The sequence below is a fragment of the Amblyomma americanum genome, chromosome 2, assembly GCF_052857255.1.
Source record: "Amblyomma americanum isolate KBUSLIRL-KWMA chromosome 2, ASM5285725v1, whole genome shotgun sequence".
In the NCBI taxonomy this organism is placed as follows: domain Eukaryota; kingdom Metazoa; phylum Arthropoda; class Arachnida; order Ixodida; family Ixodidae; genus Amblyomma; species Amblyomma americanum.
In genome coordinates this window covers 139682043-139691006 of record NC_135498.1, presented here as the reverse complement: position 1 = coordinate 139691006, position 8964 = coordinate 139682043, and the positions used below count along the sequence as shown (strand labels likewise).

The 8964-nt window shown below is 42.9% G+C and overlaps 1 protein-coding gene across 1 annotated transcript; it reads right to left on the bottom strand.

Moving 5' to 3' along the window:
* Positions 1-2471: 2471 nt before the first annotated feature.
* LOC144120088 (uncharacterized) lies at positions 2472-8964 on the bottom strand. The gene is made up of 4 exons (XM_077652551.1): positions 8808-8964; positions 6941-7009; positions 4863-4956; positions 2472-4203 (listed from the first exon to the last, which is right to left on the bottom strand). Exons 1-4 carry the CDS (start codon positions 8962-8964, stop codon positions 2472-2474), a joined length of 2052 nt encoding a protein of 683 aa, XP_077508677.1.

Sequence of the window (8964 nt, the reverse complement as noted above, 5' to 3'; positions counted from 1 at the left end):
TCTCAAGGGAATGGGAGGGTATCGATGGCTGAAAGGCATTTGTTTTCGCGAGATTGAATAAAGATGAAAGAGCGCGCACCTATGACCGCGACTATATATTCTTTTTCGATCATGTAATTCTGAAATAGGCTGTAGCAGTGTTTCGTGCTTGCTGTCGTTGACATCATTACAGGGGGAGGTCAGTAAAGAAAATACGAAACCCTGCTTAATGAGAATGAAAACTTGAAAAATACTAGTAAGTTATCAAAAGGTTCCCATGCAAATATCATTGCTTGCTTTGCAATCCATAACTAAAATATACTTATTCAAGGATTTCAACCGCGTAAAACACTGCACAAGAAATTAGCCACACCAGGCCATGAAGCAACACAAGCAGTGGTTTTTGCTACATCATTTCTGCACTCTTGCATTTGATGATACCATGCTTTGCACTTTTCAGCCCTTCAGGTACAAGTTATCCATACTCCACATCTTGCTGCAGTAAAAGGTATTTCCCTAATGATATTTATGGCAGTCAGTTAAAACTACAACCAGCCATGATAAGGTTAATTGCTTCAGTGACCCAGTCAACACGAGATCCTTCCTCAGAATGCGTTATAAATGCATACAAAACTCCTATTGCAACACAACACAACAGATAAAATATTGGAAAGTCTGTACTGCAGTGCTCCCATCATGCATCCACCTGCTACTGAAAGATGTGCAATATTAGAGGAAACAAAAATTTGGATGGCTCTCAAAACATCGAGTGGATGGCTACTGATACGAATACCAGTACAGCCTCCATATGCATACGTCTATTACCAAACTGTGAGTGACCTTCCCTTGCAAGTGTTTCATAAGGTCCAATAGGGTGGACTCTCTTTGCTCCTTCTCTGAGAACACTTCTGCAGCAGTTGCAAGCTTTTTTTCAAGATCCACAATACTGGAATGAAAGCGAAGTTCCACTTCAATGCAGACCTGCAAAAATACCAAATGATCAAAATGAGCATTATTCGGCACTATATGTAACTCATTAACAAAGAACAAACTCATTTCTTGTACTCTACTTTGCAATATTAGAAATCACTAGATGTGATTCTTCCACACCTTTGGCTAACCTATTATAGGATCAAATATATGGTGTAGAGCAATTAGAAAAAGAGATGCTGATGGCTTGACACATCAGACTACGAAAAACATTATGAGCTACTGAATCATTTAGGCCGACCAGATGTTCTAGGCAACCCTGGCAGATAATGTTACAACACTCAGCAAAGCAATCATGAGATGTCACTCTACACATTGTTTTCGGAACCTCAAGCCTGACAGAATTACATCTTACACTCTTGTGCCATATCACAGTGCAAGAGCAGTTGCGAGCTTACAATTTCTTCCACCAAGAAGTACTGTGGGAGGGGGTCCATGTGTGTTTTTAGCCGGTCTGGAAGTGTAATCTCAAGTAGGACCCTCATTCTTGCAATGTCGTAGATAACACCATTCAAGCTGCTTGAAGATAAGGCCTGAAATGAATGTGAGCAATGTACAACAACCACAAATTCAGATGCACAGCTGGAGCTAAAATGCTGAGACATTTTAATTAGCAAATGTGTAACTGCAAACCTGCAACTCCGCAGCAGCATCCTCTTTTGTAATGGCTGGGGGAGATTGAGCCACGGTGGAAAATCTTTTTTTTCTCCCTGTGCCTCCGAACTTTTCTTCCAACTGACAGCCTCCTTATGAACACACTCTGCAACACAAAATCACCGTGACGGCTGAATATTGCATGTCTTCAGATAGGCCAGCATGCCTGGTTGAATAATTTAACGTTTGTTACTATTAAAACCTCGCCTTCTAATTTCATTACAAGCATCATTCTCCCTTTCTACCAGGATACCAAACATGCCTACCTTTAGGTCATTTAGTCTCACCCTAGATAAATGACTCACATAAACCTGGTTTCGTGTTCGACGAAGATTGCTGCCCGGTTGGGGATCATCCCACTTGAGAAGTGGGTACTTTGTAAGAAGTGCGTCTCCAAGAGCCTTGTACAGCCAGCGGCACTCTGCTGTGTTGTTGCTCATTATAAGATCATTTTCACTACAGGTGATGAAAGAAAAGAAACATGCTAGACATGTGGACAATATCGGAAGCATGCAATAGCATTTTGCTGAGATATAAAGCAAATAAAATCTGTGCATATAGATGAAAAAATTAGCATTCATAAGCTTGCATTCTGCACATAGTAAAGTTGCACTTACTCCAAAAACAATGCAATTTCTGCACGGAGCTGCTTGCAGAGCTTTTTTTGCTGGATTTCAGAAACCATTTTTCCGTACAGGACTGGTTGCACACCTTCAGAAAATGCTGGCATGTTTCGAAGAAGCCAAACATAGAATTCCTGGGGTGAAGAAAGTTACTTTATTACAATAATTTACACTACATCTGCAGACTCCAAATTGTAAAAAAATACAGTGTTTCTGCAAAATCACTTAAAGTGGGGACTCGTGCAAGCACCTTGTAATGGTGTAAAGCTTACCATGTTTCGCATATGTGAAAAGTGGCCATGGATAGAAAAGGGATTCAGGATTGATGACCAAGGAATGTGTAGTTTTCATGAGAACATAGGCATTCACACGCTTTGAGTATGCGGCATTAAGCAATATATGCATCACGAAGAAAAGGCTGTCTTTCCAAACTACAATGCTTTCTAGTTCACCAAATAGTTGCTCACCATCTTTGGAAAATACTATGACATTGGACACAGAAAATTTCACATTAGAAACAAAAGCAAATGGCACAGATGTAGCGGCCTGTCCGACTTCACTTGATTCTAACCCACAGCGAAGGAAGGCAGCAGTCAAAATGAAAGGCATACCTAATTGTATACCGCTGTTGTGGTATGCACTTGCTACCTTAGGGCGATGTGGTCCTTCCCACAAGTCACTAGACATCTTCATCTGAAAATAGTCAGCTACTGATAGTGGAATATTTCTAAAATTCCAAAATTTTTTCGACTTTGGAAGGCTATTTTTGCTTTCGAATCGCATAGTCCAGTGACGATGAGAAGGACCAAAGCGCCTTATTTGTGTTGTCATATGCAGGAGCATGTGCAGTTTCGGCCGGAATAGATCTGAGCCATAAAGTTTCACAAAAAGTTCACTGTGGCGTGCAATTAAATCCTCAACATTCCCAAGTGCATCTGAAGATATTACGGGTGAAAGCAACAACTGGGAGATGATGCATAGCAACAGAAAGCACTCACAATGTAGCTCATCCTCAGCACAGTCTGGCATAAAGTTATCTATCATAAAAAGAAAGTGCAACATCAGTACAATGCTAGAACTAGCTGAATAATGAAAACTGCAGTCTGGATCAAAAGGTCGAGGATAGTCACTTTTGCTCACAAGTTCATGAAAGCAAAACTGGGATATGACATTGTTGAGTTGGGTTAAGGTGACCCATGATGCATCTCTAACAATAAACTTGATAAAGAGTGACAACTCATGGGGAACAATGCCCTCCAGCAATATATGCATGGGGTCATACAACAGATCTGTCAGGAGTGAAAAGTGGGTGATCTTCTCGAGTACAGACCTGGAATTGATGCCACATTTTGAAGAAAGTTCAGTTAGATTTTTTTTTGAGTCAACAGTATCCAGCTGCAGCAACCAGTTTTCATACTGGCCCTGTGTGCACAGTGGGCACTCTATCTGAAACAGGTGAAATTCTGTTGTTGGCAACATGCATGATCTGCATGCAAGGCGAACATTCCTGCTAAATGCTTCTTTGAATCTTCCGATGTTATGGCACGACAAAGAGTCGCCAACGTAAGCAAGCACGAATCCAAAAAATGTGTTCTCACCATGCAATGTCTTTAGTTTGCACCCCATTTCTAAATCATTAACTGTAGAAATGAAATCATCAAGTAGACTGCCTTTTGCTTCTGCTGACTTCAGATCTTTTGACTTTCCTACTGCCAGAAGAAAAATGTTACTTACTTTAGACCTCTCAGATGGTGTGATGTTAACAAATGAGACATAAAATACTGTCAGTTTGCCTCTTAAACCACGTTTCATACCAATCACATTTGCCAATTGAATGTCATCACAATAATGCAGCATTACAACCAAGTTTTCTTCATGAGAGCGCACAACTGGGTGGTTTTGAAATCTAGTGCCATCGGTGAAATCTTTCAATAGATGGCTTTCTGAAGAACCAACTCTGGATTGAAAGTGGCTCAAAAAGCTTGGGTGGTGCATCAAATTTTCAAGTAGGTCTCCTAAAGGAATAAAATAGCCTTTCTCTCTCCAGAAGGAAATATCACTTCCTTTGGAGGAACATAGATTTTTTGAGAAGTGTACATTGCCTTGCGTGCTTTAGAATTATTAACAGCAGAAACATCAAGTGTTACACCAGCGGTCATCAGAATATCCTGCACTCCGTTTACTACAACATCTACAGCTGCTTTCGAGCAACGGTGCTGTGCCTCAAGTTGTCGTGCTAGACATGACAGCTTAGTCAGCAAATGTGAATTTGATGACGTTTCGGAAGCCTCTATACAACTCTCTGTATCAAAACCTTCAAGGCTCAGCTGCTCACTGGAGCTACTCGCAGGCCAAACAGTTGTAATACATGGTGCATGTCCTCCAGCCTGAGCCCCACCAATCCGCGTGTCATTCATATCAACGTACACACAAACATTACTTTCATCAGCTTTTGAGCAATCATTATCAATGTGCAACTTGTAATGTGACATGCGGAGAAACCATTTGTGACACTTTACACATACTAATTTTACGTTATTCTTATGTACATCTCTTATGTGGCATGAAAATGCATAAAAGTATCTTCTGGTGAACCTGCATGCAGTGCAGGTGTGCCTTCTGACCTTGGGCTTTGTGGGCGGTTTTGAGAGCTGGCAGATGCGGCTGTCGTCTTCCATGCCAGAGTTGGTATGGTGCACCTCTTCTGTATCTGTAGACATGAGAATGACTGAAGTGAGATACCTGTATCTGACTTCATGCATTTTGTATGCTTGATCTGGCACAGCATAAAATGTGCATTTTCCATCAGTGCTAAACTAGGAGAGAGAGTACGGTAAGGGTGCAGGAAAAGTGTATACTGCAAAATTTGTGCTGATTGCATGAAAGTCAAAATTATTGCACAAGCAGGTATACTGCAGAAAGTCCCACATCAGATCGATCAGGATTTCAAATTGCTGTACTCTTAAAGATTGTAAATGTTTATCTGCAGCTACTTTAATTTGTAGCTCAACCTAGGTGGAAAAGCAATTCTAAAAAAAGCGTTCCTGCCCATTCCGCCAGCTGTTGTTTCGAGATAAAGAACTCAAATCATTATTGTTTTCATACGCTGCCCACAACAAGGGGCAGGACACTGTGTGTTTCGTCTGAACCTTATGCCATCATAAGGGGAAATGCCTTCAATCCAGCAGACGATATATACATAAATAAAACTGTTATTCATGTGCTATGAGGTAAAGCCACATTCCTGTTTGGTGAAGAGACGCACCTTGTGAAGTGCTAGGCGGCGCCAAAAAAGAAGAATGTGGATCGCCTTGCATGCCGTGATCACTCCAATCTGAAAGTTTATGCAAATAAATATTTCATGACAACCAGAAACTGGTACGGCTGATATGCTGCAACACCCCCAAATTTGAGCATGCAGTTAAATTTTCATAAATAATTCCCAATATCCTGGAAAAGCCACAGCATACTATGCAATCACTAAAAAAAGTAATTCTTTAGCTTAGGAGTAACACAAAATTTCCAGGTCTTTCAGAAAATATTAAATATACAAGCATTCTCCACCAATTATTGGATATTATAGCTGAAGTTGGGTCCCTACAAAAACAAAACCTGCAAAATTAAAAAAACGGACTGCACTGTGTTGTCAACACACGACAAAGCCTTTGCATTTTCTAGCAGATGTCGGTCTAAATACGTTGCTGCACATTAGGCGTACTAAACAGTCTCGGCCTTTCAAGCAACACCGAACACAGCAGACCTTGTCGGGAACATAATTACTGCCTCTCCCATACTCGAGAGTAGATATAAGCATGAAATAGTTCTATATGGACCCCAGTGGATTTGGCGCATAGGCACATGAGCGGCAGCATAATCATGGCTTTCTATGCAAGGGCAAGCAGTCTTCTGCTGTGGTTTATACCTCACAAAGCGATTGCTTCCTGCAAGACGCTTTTCGCCTCTTCCTACATGAGGCTCCATAATTTCCACGCGCAGAGAATGCATAAGCTGCCAAATGTGCGGGTGTCCCACCTATGTTTTGAAGTCACCACTCAGTTGCCCATTGTCAAATTAGGTAGGACACCAATTTCAGTCAAATTGGGATGAAGGCAAATTTTTGAAGACCAGAGGGCCAACTTTTGGAGGCGGCCCACCTAAATTTTAACGCCACCACTTAATTGGCCATACTGAAATTAGGCTGGACACCAATATTGATGAAATTCGACAGGTCAAATTTCTAGGGCCCAGAGAGGCAACTTTCGGAGGCGGCCCACCTATATTTGGAAGTCAGCACTGAATTAGTCATACTAAAAATGTTTAAACACCTATTGTGGTCAAATTCGGACAGGGCGATATCTTGGGGGTCCTGAAAGGCAAATTTTGGAGCAGGCCCAGATAAATATTGAAGTCACCGCACAATTGAACGTATTCAAATTATCTTCGACAGCAGTTTTGGTCTAGCGCAAGCCAGTTCAAAATTTTCACATTTTGGTGGTTCAGAGGGAGATTCTATTTTTTTTTCGGAGGTGGCGTACTCGGACACATGCCGATCCTGTGCGAGGGGTTAGAGAACAAGGTCATCTGATGAATCCACGTTTTTCACAATATTTTCCCCTAAACCATCGTGATTAATCTACCTTGAACATTAGCTTCACAAAAAACAAAAATTTGTCGCGCATAGATGGCACACTGACCATTTTCGCCCACCGTTTCTTGCGTGGAGACGGCTGGCACATCAACGTTGGTGGTTGCTTCTATTGAACCTGCATTAAAGCAGAGTGCCAGCTAGACCGTACACTAGATAAAAAAAATCGGCAAACAACACAATCTCGTGATGTCAAACAAGAGAAAGGCGACGCTCAGTTTACTGAGTCAAAATGTCTTCATGCGTTTCCAACAACGCGGCGCGCAGTTCTGACAAATTCACTACACTGGCTTCACAGGCAAGAGCACATGAAAGCAAAAGTACGAGTTCTCAAATGACATGACGTGAGAAATGCTTATCGCGGGGATTCTCAAAACTGCTGTGACTGAGTTAGCCGCAATCTAATGGCACTGCAACCTGCGCTGGAGACTAGAAAGATAAATTGCCCTTTTCGTCGCCAACAGTACAGCTGCAAGGGTGAAATTCATTGCGGAAAAAGCTTAGCCCATTATACAGCCGGCTCCCTACCTATATTTCGATATGCTGTTATAAATATAGCTACTAAATATACTCGCCCTACGGTGTACTTTGTTAAACTAAATATATTTAAGGCACATAGTAGATTGAACATTACAAAAATTACGAGGACGCTTAAGCTTCGCTTTAAGAGTAGACGCGACAGCGCCTACCCTTCCTTTTTGGGATGGCCCGGGCCATATTTGGAGGTCTCCATCGTGTTCGCCGTAGTCGAGTTAGGCTGGACAGCAATTTTTGTCCTAATCGACCAAGGCGAAATTTCGGGGTTGTGGTGGCTAAATTTAAGAGCGGCCCAGGTCAAGTTTAGAGGTCGCCATTGTGTTCGCCGTAGTCGAATTAGGCTGGACATAAATTTGGTTCAAATCAACCGAGGTCAAATTTCGCAGGTGGGCAGGCCAAGTTTGGAGGTCCCCATCGTGTTCGCCATAGCCGAAATAGGCTGGATATCAATTCTGGTCCATATCGGCTGAGGTCAAATTTCGGAGGTGGTTGGGCCAAATTTGGAGGTCACTAACGCGTTCTCCGTAGTTGAATTAGGTTGGGCATAGATTTTGGTCCAAATGGGCCGAAATCATATTTCGGGGGTGGATGGGCCAAATTTGGGTGTGGCCTGGCCCAAATTTGGAGGTCACCACCGTGTTCGTCATATTCGAATTAGGTTGGACATCGGTTTTGTTCCACATCGGCCGAAAACAAATTTTAGGGGTGGGTGAGACAAAGTTGGGAGTGTCCTGGGCCAAGTTTGGAGGTCGACACCGTGTCCGCCGCAGTCCAATTAGGTCGACTTTGGTCCAAATCGGCCGAGGTCAGATGTGTTCACATAGTCGAATTAGGTTGGACATCGATTTTGGTCCTTAGGTGACCTCTGGTTTGATAGGGAGGCAGACACTTTGTGCCCAAAGGAAAAGGATTTTTCGCTCATGTGCAACGCCACCCAGCCACCCTTCACCGACTGTTCCTCCAACACAAATTAGTGCTCCATAGTGCAGCCTATCATAAAGACACCTGGAGAAGAAGGCTCGCTGCTTCCGAAACGTGAGGCTCAATTAAGTCGACATTGGGCTGGCAGCATTGCGCCATTCGTAACATACACAATACTCGCAGTCAAAGGCGGCGCAGTCACTATGCCACGAGTGAAAACAGAACAACAGGAATCCCGCACATGTGTTCCCTGTCGAGCTGCTGAGCTCCCGGTTTCATCCGAAAGGTTTACTCACGAAGTCGCACTTGGCGCACAATAATGCACGCAAGCAAAGCAAGAGATGCGCTACACAGAGTTCTACTAAGGCGCTCAATTTCCCCCCTTTGTTCACGTGCAAACAAGCTTGCTACAACAACATAAGTAACCACGAGGTAAAAATCCACGTAAAGGTACTCACCGATCTCGTTTATCTTCCCGTGCACTGCCGGGCAGTGTTCGCAGTACTCGCACTTCAGTTTCAATTCCGGCAAAACCATGTACTGCGGGCAGTCACAGTTATCTTCAGTGCACCGCCCGCGCAAGACGCCAAACACCTCCCTGATGCTGGCAGCCAT

Excerpts from the sequence above, each read along its gene's own strand:
- LOC144120088 (XM_077652551.1), bottom strand. The coding sequence starts at position 8,964 with ATGGCTGCCAGCATCAGGGAGGTGTTTGGCGTCTTGCGCGGGCGGTGC. Across the intron at positions 4,957-6,940 it reads AGAAACGGTGGGCGAAAATG|ATACAGAAGAGGTGCACCAT; the intron begins GTCAGTGTGCCA and ends TCATGTCTACAG. Across the intron at positions 4,204-4,862 it reads ACAAAGCCCAAGGTCAGAAG|AGTTGGTTCTTCAGAAAGCC; the intron begins GCACACCTGCAC and ends CTTTCAATCCAG.